The sequence below is a fragment of the Phoca vitulina genome, unplaced genomic scaffold (genome assembly GCF_004348235.1).
Source record: "Phoca vitulina isolate PV1807 unplaced genomic scaffold, GSC_HSeal_1.0 scaffold3, whole genome shotgun sequence".
Taxonomy (NCBI): domain Eukaryota; kingdom Metazoa; phylum Chordata; class Mammalia; order Carnivora; family Phocidae; genus Phoca; species Phoca vitulina.
Genome location: NW_022589706.1, coordinates 8931970 through 8950026, shown reverse-complemented (window position 1 = coordinate 8950026; position 18057 = coordinate 8931970). Strand labels below are relative to the sequence as shown.

The 18057-nt window shown below is 41.7% G+C and overlaps 1 protein-coding gene across 3 annotated transcripts in view; it reads left to right on the top strand.

The window, feature by feature from the left end:
- The first annotated feature begins 1295 nt into the window (after positions 1–1295).
- The window catches only part of FAM184B (family with sequence similarity 184 member B), a 163541-nt gene continuing 146779 nt past the window's right edge, over positions 1296–18057 (top strand). For 2 of the 3 annotated variants that reach the window (XM_032400065.1, XM_032400063.1), the window contains exon 1: positions 12475–13145. In XM_032400065.1, coding sequence (XP_032255956.1) covers positions 12999–13145 — 147 coding nt within the window. In that variant the 5' untranslated portion in view covers positions 12475–12998. Of the gene's footprint in view, positions 1665–12474; positions 13146–18057 lie in introns of those variants that run through there. The other variant, XM_032400064.1, reaches the window with a different exon arrangement.

Below are 18057 nucleotides of genomic sequence, written 5' to 3'. Positions count from 1 at the left end.
ACTTATCCCTCTTTCTAGCCAAAGATGGGAGGCTTATTCTCTGGACAAATCAAACCGAACAGATTAGAACTGGGACTTGGGGGAGAGTAGTGGTGGCAGTGAGGTGTTATACTGAAAACAAGAGATGGAGAGAATGTCAGTATTCTGAACATGAGCCTTCAGTCCCCTTCTCCACCTGGCTACAGAATCTGGCACTGAGTTTAAATACCCAGCCTTGCCCACCCCACCCAGAGAGATGAACAAGTATAAAAACAACTTGCCACTTGATTATTGGTTGCAATGAAACCCATAGCCCACAAGCCTTGCCCACTTGTACATGTCTTCCAGTCTCTAATAATCATGACACACTGATAGCCAAGGATCAAGAGACATTTGAGAATAACTTCAACAATGAAACATGAAGACCAAAACAAAAGAACCAAAACAAATAAATGAACAAAAACCTGGAAATAATGCAAGGCACATAAAATACTCTCAGAAACAGGAGAATATACTGCATCCATGAAGTAAGAACAGGATGCTAGAAAAAATGAACAATCAGATAATAAAAATATTGGAAAAATAGAGCTTGAATTAAACATTCAGTAGTTGTGTTAGAAGATAAGTTGAAGAAATTTCAATAAGTAGAACAGAAAGAGATGGGGAATAGGAAAGAACAGAAAAGAAAATTAGAAGATCAGAATGGGATACAACATCTGATTAGTAAGAGCTCCAAAATGAGAACAGAGAAAGGAGGTGAAAAGAGATAGCAAAGAACATTTCCCCAAAATGTAGGACCTGAGTCACATAAATTGAAAGGATCCACTGAGTGCCCAGCACAATGAATTAAAACACAGAAAAGCATAAACATGGTATTTCAGGATGACAGGATTAAAGAAGGTCCTAAAAGTTTCCAAAGGGGACGAAACAAGAGTTACATAAAATATTTTCATGGGGCACCTGTGTGGCTCAGTCGGTTGAGCATCCAACTCTGGATTTTGGTTCAGGTCATGATCTCAGGGTCCTGGGATCAAGCCCCACATTGGGCTCTGCCCTCAGTGGGGAGTCTGCTTAAGGATTCTTTCTCTCCCTCTTCCTCTGCCCCTCCCCCTGCTCTCTCTTTCTCTTTCTTAAATAAATAAATAATCTTTAAAAAAAATTTTCACAATGGTATTTAGATTTCTTTTTTTTTTTTTTAAGATTTTATTTATTTATTAGAGAGAGAGCACAAGCAGGGGGAGAGGCAGAGGGAGAAGCAGACTCCCCCGCTGAGCAGGGATCCCCATGCAGGGCCCAATCCCTGAACCCTAGGATCATGACCTGAGCTGAAGGCAGCTGCTTAACCAAGTGAGCTACCCAGGCACCCCTGGTATTTAGATTTCTAGGTAGCAACACTGGTTGAAGGAAGACTATGAAAGCAAAGCCTTCAAATATAAGAGGAAAATTTATTTCCAATGTAGAATTCTGTACCCCAACAATCCAATCAAGTATGGGGCTAAAATAAAGTTTAGACTTGCATAGTCTCAAAATTTTATCTTACCATGTACCCTTTCTTAGGAGGCTCCTGGAGAATGTGCTTCACCAAAACAAAGGAGTAAATCTAAATAAGAAGGCTTGGGATCCTGAAAACAAGACCTCACTAAGGAATGCAATGAAGGAAAGTGCTGGGATGGCTACCATGTCAAGTAAGTAGGATGGGGGTTTTGGGAAGTAGGTCTCTAGGAAACTGGGAACAAAGTGAGTACATGGAAAATGCAGAAAGGAGTGAGACAGATGTTGGAATATTGGGGAAAATCAAAAGGATGAGTACATGGGATACTAGGTTAATGTTAAAATGAGGCAATTAGAAGTACACCAAATACACATTTTTGGATTTTGGATGATGGACACATTCTGGAGTGTCACTGTGTCACAAATATAAATCTCAAATTTTATTTCAGTTTTATTTTATTTCATTAGTTATTTTATTACAATTTTAGTAGTCAGATTTCAGAAGTTTGACATTAAAAATATAGTAAAATTGTGGTCGTGTCAGCAATTAGATTGCTTCTTCAGGTTCATACTCCACAATTGCAATAGATGCTCCAGTAAGCCGTGCACTGCAGAAGGCTTTTTCAGAAAGAAGAAAAAAAAAAAAATATATATATATATATATTTATTATTATTATTATTATAACATTTTTGGAAAAGGAACTTTGTCCATTGCTTAGGCAAATCTCAGAATTTTCTTATTTACAGAAATGATGTGTAGGCTATAGCAGTACTGTCAACAGCACTTTCATTTAAATTTTAGCCTCTGTTGACTCAAAAGCATAAGGAATTACCTACTTTAAAAATATTTTGAAATTTCATACTGTTTTTCATCTTCCATACTGTTTTTGCTATCAAGATATAGTTAAATCCAGTGACAGCTCCATAATATATTCCCAGATAATGCTTTAGGGCTTTTCTCTGAGTTACGATTGAGGATTTTCCCCATAATTTGTTTATATTATTATTATATAATCAAATAAAATTTTATTTAATTGCAAATGATTATGTGTGGTGATATATGTTTTCTCTTTCATCAAATCTGTTGAGTAAACCATGCCAGGTCAATTTGTCTATCTGCCTTTTTTTGTTAAGTAAGGAGTAACATACCTACAGTAAAATATAAAAGTACACTAATCTTAAGTGTACTTTATGATTTTTCACATGTATACACTTGTATTTTTTTTAAAGATTTTATTTATTTGTCAGAGAGAGCACAAGCAGGGGAAGTGTCAGGCAGAGGGAGAAAGGCAGAGGGAGAAGCAGGCTCCCCCTGAGCAGGGAGCCCGATGCAGGACTCGATCCCAGGACCCTGAGCCAAAGGCAGACACTTAACTGCCTGAGCCACCAAGGCACCCCTATTTTCTTTAATTCATCTGTTAACTTCTGTGTATATTTTATAGTGTATGTAAAATATTAGTACACTATAATACTGATTCCTAGGTTAAGAAGTACATTATTGGGAATGCATGCTCAAAAAGTTCCTGCTGACGGATTGCTTGGTCAAAGTTTGGAGATGTCCCTTTTATACTGATTGCCAGGGAGCTCAGAGAGAGTATCTGACTAGAATAGTCAGGTCAGGACTGCCTCAGAAGTGTGATCTGAGCTGAAACTTGACAGCTGACAGGATTGAAATAGGAGAGAGGACAAGAAGGACATTATAAAGCAAGACCTAGAGGGAACTGAGAAGGTTTGTTAGAGCCATTAAAGCAATTTTCAAAGTAGGACCTGGTACCATCCACAACAGCATCACTGAAGTGGTTGTTTAAATGCCTTACTCATACCTCCTAAATCAAAATTTCTGCTATGGGGAGTCTGAAATGCTCATTTTTACCAAGTTCATGGTAATTTCTATGTTAACCAGAATTTAAGAAGTTTTAACTCTGGGGGTGCTTGGCTGGCTCAGTCGATAGAGCGTGGCAACTCTTGATCTCAGGGTCCTGAGTTCAAGCCCCACACTGGGCATAGAGCTTACTTTAAAAAAAAAAAAAAGTTCTAAATCCATGTAAATACTCTAGACAATACTTGGGTTTGTACTGCAGAGGCAAAGTGATCAATTCCAAATAGGAAATTGAGAAATGGCTACATTGAAATATTCAACCATAGATAGGTCAGCCATATTACCAATACTTAACTCAGTTAAAAACATTTGCATGTCCATTGAGTACTGAGCACCCTACTGCTATGTAATCAAGAGAATTAAAAAGCATCAGTTCCATTCCTTTTTTGAGTGTTGGAGAGTTGTATTGTTTAATTATCTCTGAACTCCAGAAAAAGACCAGAAAGGCAACAGTATTGACGCTGGATTCACTTCCTACCTTTTTCCCTAAGGCAAAGTTGGACGTACTTTGCAAATTGGTTGTTAACTGTTTCAGGTATTGAAAAGACTACTTCTTGGGCCCCTGGGTGGCTCAGTCAGTTAAGCGTCTGCCTTCGGCTCAGGTCATGATCTCAGGGTCCTGGGACTGAGTCCCACATCGGGCTCCCTGCTCAGTGGGGAGCCTGCTTCTCCCTCTGCCCTTCCCCTCTGCTCGTGATCTCTCTCTCTCTCTCAAAATAAATATATAAAACCTTAAAAAAAAAAAAAGACTACTTCTGCCACAAACTGCTCTTAGCTCCTGTACCGAACTCTTCTTTTATCTCTGTGTTTCACACCTTTGTTACCAGTAACACAATTTTAAGGTAGGAAGATGGAAAAAAAATGACTACCAATGCTAGAGTTCCTAGACTCATTTCCCGCAAGCTGTTTCCAGAACCATGTGGAGCTCATGGTGTTCATATTAATATTAATATTGATGAGAAATAGAAGCAGAAGAATGTTCACCTTTAGCCCAGAAGGCTGACCTATAGCCTATATAATTCTGATAAGGATCAAATACTTGCTGATGGCTACATTCTTAAAGGATCTCATGACTGCATGTATAACTGAACGGTAAGCACCAGAGAAATCTCTCAAAAGTTGGTTTACGAGTAGAAATTTGAAGAAGACATTTAAGATTTAATACTCCCTGCACGTCCCCTCCCCCTTGAACACTAAGCATAAAACCACCAGCTTCATACAGCGTAAGTGTAGCTCCTTTGCCCAGGAGTCCTGGCCCCATGCTACTTAACTTAAATAAACTTACTAGGTTGCACCATACAATGTCTCAAGAATTCTTTCTTGGCCCTTGCATTGTACACCCCTGCAACAATATGATCCGTCTATAATATTGCCACAAATCATTTTATTCCAAAGTGTCATGTCCTGTGGTGTTATGTTGAGATAACTATAATATCAGTGCAAGTGTTGTCATTTTTCTGACAAGGGGTTTTGTCTTTATTTTACTCCTGTGGAGATGAGATATAAGACCTGATCCCAGGCTACCTGTGGGACTTCCGATCTGATGGGGAGGCCTTTGAAAGAATTCACCCAAGGCAGAATAAAAGAGATAAAAGCTTGGGGCGCCTGGGTGGCTCAGTCGTTGGGCATCTGCCTTCAGCTCGGGTCATGATCCGGGGGTCCTGGGATCGAGCCCCGCATCGGGCTCCCTGCTCCGCGGGAAGCCTGCTTCTCCCTGTCCCACTCCCCCTGCTTGTGTTCCCTCTCTCACTGTGTCTCTCTCTGTCAAATAAATAAATAAAATCTTAAAAAAAAAAGAGAGAGATAAAAACTTATTGAATACACTACAAGGGGGCAGTGAGCAGGACAGCGAAGGATAGGCTGTCTGCCACAAGGCGATGGTGAGGGGCTAGAGTTATATAGGGCAGAGTGAGGAGGTATGGGAACGTATGGAATTTTCCCTTTTTTGGTAACTGTGCCTGGTTGTAATTAGTCAGTTAGGGACTATGGCAGTTTCAAGGTGGGTCACTGAATGAGCCTGTTTGCATTCAGCTTGGTGGTCATTGTGGGCCCTTTTACCTTACTCAGATGTCCATTGCTCAAGCTTGTTGTCTGAAAGCAGCCTCTACACTACCTTTAGTGAAACCCTGGTACTAGTTAATGTGTGTGAGGATTACAATATAGGCAAAGTGCCAATTTAAGCTCTGTGTTCATTTCTTGCATTCTTACCTCAAAAAGGAGGGGATCTTTGAGAGAGAACTTTAGCTTTTAAAAATATGATATAGGTGCTACCCAAAAATGCAGAGCCTTGAGCACATATTTTACGGACTTACAAACTAGTCTGAAAGATGAGTAGTGTTAAAAAAAAAAAATTCAACCGAGTAATTTGAAGGTCTGATTGGCTTTATTAAGCAATTCATGAGTTAGGCAGAATCCTGAAGTTGTAGTACAAAATGGAAGGTTTTTATAGGAAGGAGCGTGAAGCAAGGAAGTTATCAGCAAAAGAAAGAAAAGATTCTTCCAGGCAAGGTCACTTTCCCTTTGGGGGGGAGCGGCAGGGGGTGTCTTCATGCAGATTACCTTATTGGTTCTTAACAGAAAATTCCTGACTGACCAGTTAAGACAGTATTTGTTGGGGAGCTTGAAACCACGATTAATATTAGACATTAAGCCCTGGTTTGGTGACTTGACCTAAGTGACGCCATTTTGGGCCTGTGGTTTTCTTTTTAACAGTAGGAATAAGGCAGAGTAGGGAAAATCGCCTTCTATTTAAAGAGATTAAGTGAAATAAACACTGAAGAATGTGATCTTGGTTTTAGATGAGTAGTAGAAGTATATTAGTAGTAATGACAATCAAGTTACCCATGCTACTTAACTGATAACGAAAGAAAACTCTGACTAAGCAAAGGCTAAAAGATTAGTAAATTTCTACTAAAGAGATCACCTAAGGCAGCACTTGGATTATCAGTGTGGTAAAGATGAATTATTCAATACCTGTTGAGACAACTGCCTAGCCATCTGGAAAAACAGGTCTGTATTCCAACCTCACTCCATATATCAACATAACTCTCAGCTAGATCAAATTTGTAACCATAAAAAAAAAAAAAAAAGAAAAAAACCCCAGAAGTGCTAGGAGAAACTAATAGATGGGAAAAGCTTTTTAAGCATGAAGTAAAAACCAGAAAATATAATAGAAAAGATCGATAGATTTGCCTACATAAAAATTGAAAATATTTATAGAGCATGTCAACCAAGAAAAGAATTCACTGAAAATTTGAGCAAACAGACGGTTATCTGGGCAATTAGAATTGCAATTTGGGAGACACAGATTCAGATAGAAACCTGAATTGTGTTCCAAGGAAGACAGAGAGCAGAGTTATATAGGCAAAAGGCTATGAGTGTAGTTCTCATTCAGGTTCTCTATGCAAAGGAGGGATTGGAATTAGGGTAACTGGGATTGGTTGGATTAATCTGAAAATGAGGGATTGAAATTTGCTAAACACATTGACTCTTTGGAAGTGAAGAGTGCAGATGATTCAGGTGTCATGGTGAGGAGGAAGTTAAGTCCAGGCTGAGGGCTTGCAGCTAGCTGAAAAGTTCACAGTTTCTAAGTTGAGGACATGCATAACCTATGGCTTCCCAACCCTATATATATATATATATTTTTTTTTTTTTTTTTTAAATGAGAGAGAGAGTGCACACTTTAGCAGGGGGGAGGGGCAGAGGGAGAGAGAGAGGATCTTAAGCAGGTTCCACACTCAGCATGGAGCCCAACTGGGGGCTCAGTCTCATGACCCTGAGATCATGACCTGAGCTGAAATCAAGAGTAATATTTGGGGTGCCTGGTTGACTCAGTCAGTTAAGCATCTGCCTTGCTCAGGTCATGATCCCCCTACTCAGCGGGGAGCCTGCTTCTCTCTCTCCCTCTACCTGCTGCTCCCCCCCGCTTGTGTGCACCCTCTCTCTCCCTCTCTCTGTCAAATAAATAAATAAAATCTTAAAAAAAACAAAATAGGATGCTTAAAAGACTGAGCCACCCAGGCAACCCCTCCCAACCCTATTTTAAAAAGAGACTCTCTTAGCTAAGCTTGCTTGCTTTACCTTGGAAATCTCCTTTTCCAAGCATAAGAAAGCCGAAATAAATCACGAACTAGGTGAAATGTTTGCAATATATATATCATAGGCCCAGTGCTAAAAGCCCCTACAAGGAAAGATCTTGTAATCAAGTGTTAAAAAATTATTAAAGACCACTTAGTCTCTCTCCTCTGCCCCTTCCCCATGCATGCGCTCTCTCTCAAATAAATAAATAAATCTTTAAAAAAAAAAAAAAATAGGGGCACCTGGGTGGCTCAGTCATTAAGCGTCTGCCTTCGGCTCGGGTCATGATCCCAGGGTCCTGGGATCGAGCCCCACACTGGGCTCCCTGCTCTGCGGGAAGCCTGGTTTTCCCTCTCCCACTCCCCCTGCTTGTGTTCCCTCTCTCGCTGTCTCTCTGTCAAATAAATAAATAAAATTAAAAAAAAAAAAAACAAGGAAGAGAAAAATCGAAAATTTCTGATTAGCTGGGGCCACATAGTCAGCCTTGTTTGGAGTGAGGAGGAAGAGGAAATAAGTACAGAGCCCAAACTGGCTTGGCATTTGAGGATTGGCTGACTAGATATACTGTGTTTCTGGTCAGGCAAAGCATTTACAAGGACACAAAAGTTATCTTAAGTTTCAGGTTGCTGATGTGGCATTCTGAACACTCTGTCTTGGGCCTAGAAAGTTATTTCAACACGAAGAAAGCCCGGTGAAAACAATGGAAAAAAAAGTTTAATTCCTATAACTGATCAGTTTCTGGAAAGGTGTTCCAACAGCCCTACTAATATTCACACAAATGGTGTGTAGGGGGAGACACTCTTCACCTATTAAAATGGAAGCTATTTGAAGATCAATAGCTGCTAGTTTGGGCAAGGGTATGGGAAAACATGCATTTTTGTGCCCTATTAATGAGAGTGTAAATTGGAATAACTTCAAGAGAATGGTATAACAAAATATAGCATCAACATTTAAAATGTGCTAACTTACTGAAACTGGTTTATTAGGATTTATTCCTATGGAAATACTGGCACATGTGTGCAACGATCCACGTGTGATGTCATGCAGGAAGTTATCTCGATGCAGTGGTAACCTCCAAATACACTGTCAGACAGGCTATCCTGTATGTCATGGGCAGGAAACACCACAGCCCAAATTAAGATGCTCAAAATCACATAGTTTAGTGAATCACTTTTCAATAGGAGTCAGTGACGGTTAAGACGTTTAGGATAAGGTGCCAGGGAGCTGGGAGGACCATATTACCTGAATCCTGTGTTATGCAGTGTTTTTGTCCCGTCTGCTGCATCGACCTTCACTTCTGATAGTGCGGTTATGAGGACCACAGCTGAAATTGGAAAGGGGGCTCAGCAGATAGAGGGGTGCCTAGAGCCAAAACGTTCTTCTATCAGAAATGTGCAGGGCAAGTATGCCTGGTTAGAGATCTGCTGTGAGCCATGCTTTCTGTTTTTCTGAAGCAGAACATCCATGGGGCCAGGATGGGTGTCAACAACGAACAGCATTTGGGGGGATAATGTAGTTATTGGCCCGAAGGTGGTATCTTAACTTACACCTTGGCCTTTCCATTATTTTCAGTTAGTAACCCTCTTGTTTGTTCCATCCCTTCTATATATATTTTCCATTCTATCTTTATCATGTCTTACAGTATGCTTTCTGTACTTAACACATCTAAACAGTTCTATCTCATAAGCTATTTGCTTTCCCGTTACACTTAACACATTAGTTTCGTATGTCCTTTTTGTTTTTCCTGTCCTTTAGAACAGAAATGAATATTCTCAGGTGCCTGAGTGGTTCAGTCGGTTGAGGGTCTGACTCTTGGTTTCAGCTCAGGCCCTGATCAAGGCCCATGTTGGGCTTCGCGCTGAGTATGCTGCTTAAGAGTCTCTCTCTCTCTCTGGGTGCCTGGGTGGCTCAGTTGGTTGAGCAACTGCCTTCAGCTCAGGTCATGATCCTGGAGTCCCAGCATCGAGTCCCGCATCAGGCTCCCTGCTCAGCAGGGAGTCTGCTTCTCCCTCTGACCCTCCCCCCTCTCATGTGCTCTCTCTCTCCTCTCATCCTCTCTCAAATAAATAAATAAAATCTTTAAAAAAAAAAGTCTCTCTTTTTCCCTGCCCCTCCCCCCCACCAAAAGAAAGAAAATACACATAGCAAACATATATGAAACATTTTGCTTAGAATATAAAAAAATTTTTTTTCAATAAGGGATAGGATAAATATGTTATTTTGTATATAACGGGATATTAGTTGTTTAAAATGGGAATGTATATCTTTATTGACAAAAAAGGAAAAAGATATCTTTTATATTGAGTGAATAGGATTCAAAAACATGATGTACAGTATTCCATTTATGTTTTAAAAATGTATTTATGTACATAAATGCATCTAGATGTGTACAGAGAGGACATCTAAAAGAAGCTTCTCTAAAATATTAACGGTAGTTTTCTCTAAGCGTAAGATTGGGGGTAATTTCTTGCTGCTTATATTTTGTTTTATTACAGCTGAGTTTTTTGGGGAGAGGAGTACTATAAGAAGCTTACATTTTTATAATCTACAGAAAGAACAAATCAATTATGGCTTTTAAGAATTTCAGATTACCAGCATTGTGTTCTGGGAAGAATAGCCTTCAAAGTCAGATAGACCCAGATCCATTACTAGCTGTATAAAATCGGGTGCTTAGCCTCCCTTATCTTCAATTTCCTAGTCTGTAGAATGACAATCATAATAAGTACCTTAGAGGAAGTAAGGACATGTGCTAAGAGCATAGCACAATGCCAAGATCATATTAGTGGTCTAATAAATGTTCCCCACACACACCCCATATTTGATACAGTGCTTAATTCCCTTCTGCTCTGATAGTGTGAAAGGACCTACTAATCATAGTGCTAGGAAATCTCAGCTACAGAGAACTCTTTCCAAGACAGGTCAGCTTATAGTATCTTCCTTACTTAGTAGCTGTGGTCCGACAAAGCCTGATAAGGGAATCTGGGGTTTTTCCAGGCTTCCATTAAGAACTTGAAAGTATAAGATATCCCACTGGCGGGGTGCCTGGATGGCTCAGTTGGTTAAGTGTCTGCCTTCTGCTCAGGTCATGATCCTAGGGTCTTGGAATGGAGCCCCGTGGCGGGCTCCCTGCTCAGCAGGGAGTCTGCTTCTCCCTCTGCCCCTTCCCCTGCTCCTGCTCTCTCTCTCTCTTTCTTTGTCTCTCAGATGAATTTAAAAAAAAAAATCTTAAAAAAAAAAGATATCCCACTGGAAAATATTTTGGCCCCTAGATCTAATAAGATCATATTTAAATAAGTAAAACTTGGGGTTAGATCGCAGTCTTACCAAACTTTAGTGTGTATGTGATCATCTACAGAAGTGATTCTCAATCCCATTCAGACCTGATGTCACTTTTTTTTATAATGTTCATGTTACTATACTGAAATTCAGAGATAATTTTTATATGAATACACACATTTTTAAAAATAAGTATAATTTCTTGACAGTAAGATAAAGAAATAAAAGGAAAGTCATTATAATTAAATGTGTATTTCAATATATAAATGATCTGATATGATTAACTTTATGACATAAAGCAGTATTCGGATGCTTGCACATCTGGGTAGACTCAACCACGAATGTGTCAAATACAAGTGTGTTGTATTGACAACCAAATAGCATGAGTCATGTGGCCATTGATGATGTGATTTTCCAAAATGGTGCACAGCTTTTGGTAAAGTTTTGGACTAAAAAGGCTAATTTCCCTCTAGTTTACACAGTGGTTGAATTCCTATAAAATTTAATGCGTAATAAGACCCTGCAGAAACTACTCTAAAGGGAGATTGTTTAAAATGTGTGTTCTCGGACCCTCAACTCCAAGTATTTTGACTCAGGGAGTCTAGCATAGGACCAAGAATCTATATAACAACCTCCTGGCAGTGATTTTGATTCAGACTTTCTGTTTCCTAAATGAACTGGGAAACTGAGATGTTGTCTTGGAGAGAGAACCTAAGATGATATACCGGGAACCAAAAACTGGTATATCATTGGCCATTCCTACCCAGTGTGGTATACTGGGGCTAGAGGAAGAAATTTAGAACAGGAATATCTTGGTTTCAGTCACAACTGGGCTACTTGCAATTGCCTGGCTTGGTACAAATGTTCTGGATCTATTTTCTTATCTGTAAAAATGGGTATTGTTACCTGCAGTGTAGAGGAATGGGATTGTGGTTTCTGAAACCCTTTGGAGCTTGCTTGCTTTATCAAGATGACTAAAACACCTGATATAAAGCAGTCTGTAAAATGATACATATTAAGCATGAAAATTGCTTATTATGGCAATGCTGTTATTCACACGTTAGGAAAATCTGATCAGGATGTTGTCACTTTCCCCAAAGCCCACTGTTTGAACCCAGAGAAAGCAAGCCACAAAGAAATTTGGTCGCTAACTCCTCCACTCAACAAGCAAAATAAAAAGGCACAAGCTCGTAAGCCTGATGACAAGATTCTGGCTCCATTTGGCCAGTGGCCAAGAGTGTGGATATGGATGAGTCACTTCCCTTTCATTGAGCTCGGTTTACTTAGACTTTCAGCTCCATCTGTTAGTCAACTACTCCATTCCTCTTTGCTTCCTCCTTTCCCACACCTGCTACCAGCCTTTCTACCTCTCTGATGACTTTTCCTCCGCGCTCCTACCGCTTCTTGTACGTTCCGCGCTTTCTTGTCCCAGATTTCTGTCACCAGCTCCTCGGCCGTCCCTTTGGCTTCTTCCCTTTGTTCGGTGATCTCTGGCAATCCTCCCGCAACGTCCGGGCTCCTCCCCAAGATGGGGGAAGGGGGGCGGCTACCCGCAGCCCCGACTGGGGCCCACACTGTGCGCCCGGGTCCCGGTACCTCGTCGCGTCCTCGCGACTTGCTCTTACCTCCCTTTCCCTCTCAAGACCTCCCGCCCCCCATCTCCGCCTTCAGCGCCGAGCTCGGAGGCTCCGGAGCCTCCGGCTGAGTGTGCTGGTCAAGGTGCCCTGTCACTCGCCACCCGTTCGCCCCGGAGAACATCGCCAAGGGCCCCTTCCCAGACCGTGCGCCCCGGCTGCCAGACGCTGAGGCCGGCTTTAATTCTTCCTTGGCTTGGGATGCCCACCACGGGCGGGGGCAGTCGCTGCTGAGTCCGGAGCCCGGAGCCACCCACGTGTCCAAGAGCGCGGCGCGCGGCCAGCGCAAACCTCTCCAAGGCCGGCGGCTCCTAGTCGCGGAAGCTCCACTGTTGCCCGCGAAACCCTCACCGGCCGGAGAGCGGCGCGCGGGTCGCGAGCGGCACGTGCGGATCCTCGGCGTCTCGCCGCAGGGTGCGGGTGCCCGCAGAGCCGGCGAGCCAGCGAGCGAGCGCCGGAGCAGGGAGTGTGGGCTCGCGGACCGGCCGAAAGGCCAGCACCTCGGGGCGGCAGGGGCCGCGCGGCGGTGAGGCCGGCGGGACTGCAGTGCCACCGCTCCGGAGAAAGCCCACACGCTCACACGCCCGCGCGCGCACGCACGTGCACACCGCGGGCAGCGAGAACACGAGCGAGAACCCTTGAGTGTTGGACGCGTTATAGCCATGGCTTCTGTCCTCAACAGCAAAATTCACGCGTCCGGGACTTGCCAGGACTCCAAAGCTGATGCCCGCGGTGACGCCGACGGGAGAATGGACTGGGATCCCGAGATGCACGTGAAAATGTGCAAGAAGATCGCCCAGCTCACCAAGGTAAGGTAAGGCGCTGCGGGCCGGCGAGCTGCGCGCCCTGGGGGCCCCAGGTTGGGGGAGGGGGGACGGGCCCAGGGGAGGCCCAGGCTGAATCCGGGCAGAAACTTTGGGAGGCCGACCCGTAAGGGAAGCGGTCCTAAATCTTGGTAACTTGACCTTCTGGAAGCGCCTGTCTGGAGAATGAGGATCCTTGCCAAGGAAACTCCTACAGTGCTGAGCAGGTGGTCTGTGCTCCCAAGGTGGGAAACCTAGTTGAATCAGCGCTGGTGGGAGTGCGCGCGCGCGCGTTTGTTTTCCTTTGCCAGCTCTGCTCAAATGATCGGGTCTGGAATGTTGTGATTTTATTCATCATTGTACTTTACAGCTGGGGAGGTCATGTGGGCTCTATTTAAACACTTGATGAATTTATTCCTTCATTCAACAAATATTTGAGCCATTTGTTGAGTGCCAGCAGCTTGTCTGGCGCCGTACTAAACCTGGAAGGCAGCCCGGGGGACTTACTATCAGACTGGTGCAGATGTGTGTAAGAGCATAAATGGGGAAGTGCACGAGTCCCCAGTTAATTACTGGATTACAGAAGACCTTGGGAGGTCAGCCCGCCCATCTCCCTACCTACTCCCAGGGACGGGATTGAACCTCTCCAGGACCCGATGAAGACCACCAAGAAGATGCCACACTGCCCTTGGTTAGCTCTCTGCAGCTTCCCTATTAGGAGCTTCTTATTGTAGGTTCCCCTCCTGTGCCTTGTGTATAGATGGAAACAAAATCCCTCTCTTACAAGGTCCCAGTGGGGGAATATAGCTGTTTGTCGTGGGGTTTCCTTTTGATCTCATAATAAACTCCTGATACCATGCCTGCTAGTGGAAGGGTCAGGTCCAGATTCTGTTCAGTAGTATATGGGGCATGCTCTCTTCTCTATCTCCCTCCCACCCCTCCACACCCATTTTTTTGTAGGTTCACAGGCATTTTCCTCTCTGACTATTTTGCCAGAAGGAAGAGAGCACAGAGTCTTGGAACTGGACACTAGCTGCCTTCTCCTGCCCCTCCCATCAACTTCTCTACATTATTTGCATATGAGCCTGTCTCCAGACAGTGATTTCTTTAGTCAAAGATTGAAAAAAGGGAATGGAGATACCCCTTGAAGCGTTGGCATGTGTGGCTGGCACCAACTGATCTAATCTACATTTATCCAAATGTGACATCAACCCCTAAAAAATACTGATTCAAGGCTCTAGGCACAATATAAGACATCTCTATCTTTAAGGAATCTAAAATGTTTTTGGAGACACAAGGTTTGAAACATGGAAAGAAAACTCAAAGACACTACTGTATAATCAATTGCTAAGTTGGGTTTTTCAAACTATGAGTTCTATAGAAGTGGAAACAAAGGGTAAATCATTATGGGCAGGAACAGTTAGGGGAGATTTTATGGAAGAGATTAACCTTGAATTCAGTTGAATTTATGGAGTGCCTACTTTGTGCCAGGTGCTGTGCTGAATATTGATGGCATGAAACTGACTAAGACACAGTCCCTACCCCTGTGTATAAGAAACACACGAATAGATCATTTCAATACAATGTGGTAAGCATTCCACTCAGCAGTATTTATGACACATCTATTATGTGCCAAGCACTGAAGATGACAGCAGTGGAGAAAGCAGCATGATCCCTAGCGCACAGTAGGCAGTGTTTCTCAAAGGATATTCTGCATTAGAAATCATAATGGATTCTTATTATGTAGTGCCTCTTTATACGGTTGTTATGCTAATTGATTAAATTAGACATTTTAATATTGATATCGATATGCTACCTTTCTTTTGGCTAATGTTTGTGTGTATTTTCCATCTCATTAGATTGAATCTTTCTGTTAAGTTCTATTTTAGTTGTATTTCTGACAGGTGAATTTAATCCTTGTGCATTAATTGTGATTACTAATATATTTGGGCTTATTCTTCCATCATGTTTCATGTTTTTCATGTGCCATCCTTTTTCATTCTTCCTTTTCCTCCGTCCCTGCCTTCTATTGGATTAGTAAAATGATCTATATTCCCTCATTTTCCACTGCTGGTTTGAGGGTGTTAGGTTTTATTTCTATTCTTCGCAGAATTGTCTTTTTTTTTTCAACATACGTATTTGACTATAATTTTTTCTAACAAAGTTATTGTGTAATTCTTTCTTCCTGCAAAAGATTTTCTTTTAAGATTTATTTACTTATTTTAGAGAGAAAGAGAGAGCAAGCAGGGGGGTGGGGAGGGGCGGAGGGAGAAAGAATATCTCAAGCAGACTCCCCACTGAGCCTGGGGCTCCACCTGGGGCTCAATCTCAGGACCCTGAGATCATGACCCTGAGATCATGACCTGATCCAAGATCAAGAGTTGGACTCTCAACCCTCTGAGCCACCCAGGCACCCCATTCCTGCAAAAGATTTTTGCAAACTTTGCCATTTAACAGCCCTCTCCTTTCCCATCTTGCCATTGTTATCTAGAGTATTTGACTTTTTTAAATTTAAAAATCATTTTTATAATCAAGCCTTAATTAAATTCACTGACATTTCATCACCTCTCACTATTTTTTCTTGAATCCAAAGCCTTCTCTTTGGGTTCACTTTTCTTCTAGCTGAAGTTCATTTCTTTTCCTTTTTTGCTTTTTTTTTTTAAAGATTTTATCTATTTATTTGACAGGGAGAGAGAGAGAGAGAGACAGCGAGAGCAGGAACACAAGCAGGGGGAGTGGGAGAGGGAGAAGCAGGCTCCCCGCTGAGCAGGGAGCCTGATGCGGGACTCAATGGCCTGAGCCGAAGGCAGACGCTTAATCGACTGAGCCACCCAGGTGCCCCTGAAGTTTATTTCTTAGTAAACTTTTCTGTAGGGGTCTGGGTGGGGGAGGGAATTCTTTGTATATTTGAAACTGTTGTTATTTTGCCCTCAGTGTTGGGTGATAATTTATTTGGGTATAAAATTCTAGTGAACATTTATTTTCCCAAAGCACAGTGATGAAGGTACTCCATTGTTTTCTGGCACTGGTTGTTGCTGGTAAAAATTCTACTGTCAGACTGTTTCATTCCTTTGTGGTTAGTCTGCCTTTCTCTTGATAGCATTTAAGATTTGTGTTTGTTTTATTTTGGTGTTTAGCAGTTTCATCAGAACTTTCTAGATGCTAGTGTACTTTCTGTTGAGGACTGGTGTGCTCTCTTTAATTCTGAAAAATTATCAATGATTTTCTCTTCAAATAATGTTTCTTTGTCATCGACTACATTCTCTTTTCTGGAACCGCCATTAGGTCAGTGAGGAAGCCTCTTCATCTATATCCTGAAATGTGATTAAAAAATTCTTTTTGCCTCTGTGTTGCATCCTGGTGAATTCCTTAATCCAATCCTTCTGTTTGCCAGTCCTCTAAATAAGTTGTCCAGTCCAGAGTATTTCCCATCTTCAAGTCTTAAGTCCTGTTAAGTTTTAGAATTTCAATTATATTTTTAATTTCTAAGATTACTAATTTCCTTTCTGATTTTAATAACTTAATTTTTCCAGTTTTATTGAAGTATAATTTGCATATTACAAAATTCATCTATTTAAGTGTACGATTCAACATTTTTTGGTAAATGTTCAGAGTAATTACATTATAACCATAATCCGGGTTTCAGGACATTTCTATCCCCAAAGAAACCTATCCTAGGTACCCATTTGTAGTCAGTCCCCATTCCCACGCCAACACCAGGCAACCATTAATCTACTTTCTGTCTCTATAAATCTGTCTTTTCCAGACATTCAACTCAATGAATGGATATAGTATATGGTATTTCCATCTGGTACTTTTCACTTAGTTGCTTAATCTTAGCAGAATGTTTCTGAGGTTCATCCATGTTGTAGCATATGTCAGTCATTCATTCCTTTCCATTGCTCAGTAGTATCCCATTGATGGATATGCACTTTCTGTGGCAGACATTTGGGTAATTTCCACTTTGGAGCTATTGTAAATAATGTTGCTACAAACATTACATTCCTATGCAAGTCTTCGTGTGGACACACATTTTCATTACACTTGGGTAGATACCTGGGAATAGAATTGTTGGATTGTATGTTATTTTTTTAAAAGATTTTATTTATTTATTTGAGAGAGAAAGAGAGAGCACAAGCAGGGGGGTGGGGAGGGGCAGAGGGACAAGTAGACTCCCCACTGAGCAGAGAGCCTGACACGGGGCTTGATCCCAGGACCCCAGGATCATGACCTGAGCCAAAGGCAGACGCTTAACTCGCCACCCAGGTCCCTGGATTGTATGTTATATTTATGTTTAACTTCTGAAGAAACTGCCAAACTATTTTCCAAAGTGACTGTCATCTTACATTGTTCAGCCTACTTTTCCAGGAAAACCCAATCCAACCCCATGCTCCCAGTTCTCGGGTTACAGTGAAGTACATTACTTACTCCATGGTTCACTTATTTCCCTTCATTTTTCTCTTGATGTTTACTCTCCTGAAATGTCTTCATCTCTAAAAGTTGAGTCCTACTTATCTATTAAGTCTCACTTCGCCCAAGAAAAGCCTTTGAAAAACCCTGCCTTTGAAATTAACCATGTATTCATTAATTATTAATTGTGCATTCATTATTTTTTTCTTACATCTGTTTTTCCAGAAGTTCGTACAATGCCTGGCACATGGTAGACGCTCAGTAAGCTTGTTAAATTTAAAGTTTCCTCCCACAGATTTGGTTAACATTTCTTTCATGATATTTATCCATCTGATGTCATAGTTGATTTGTATGTAGTATGTCCCTTAAAAATCATAAACTCTAATTTATTCACAGTACTTTGCACCTGGTAGACATTCAATATGTGTTAGGGTAATAAATATTCATTCACACGGTTGTTCAGAGTCCAAGGTACACATTAAAATCACCTGGGGAACTTTTTTTTTTT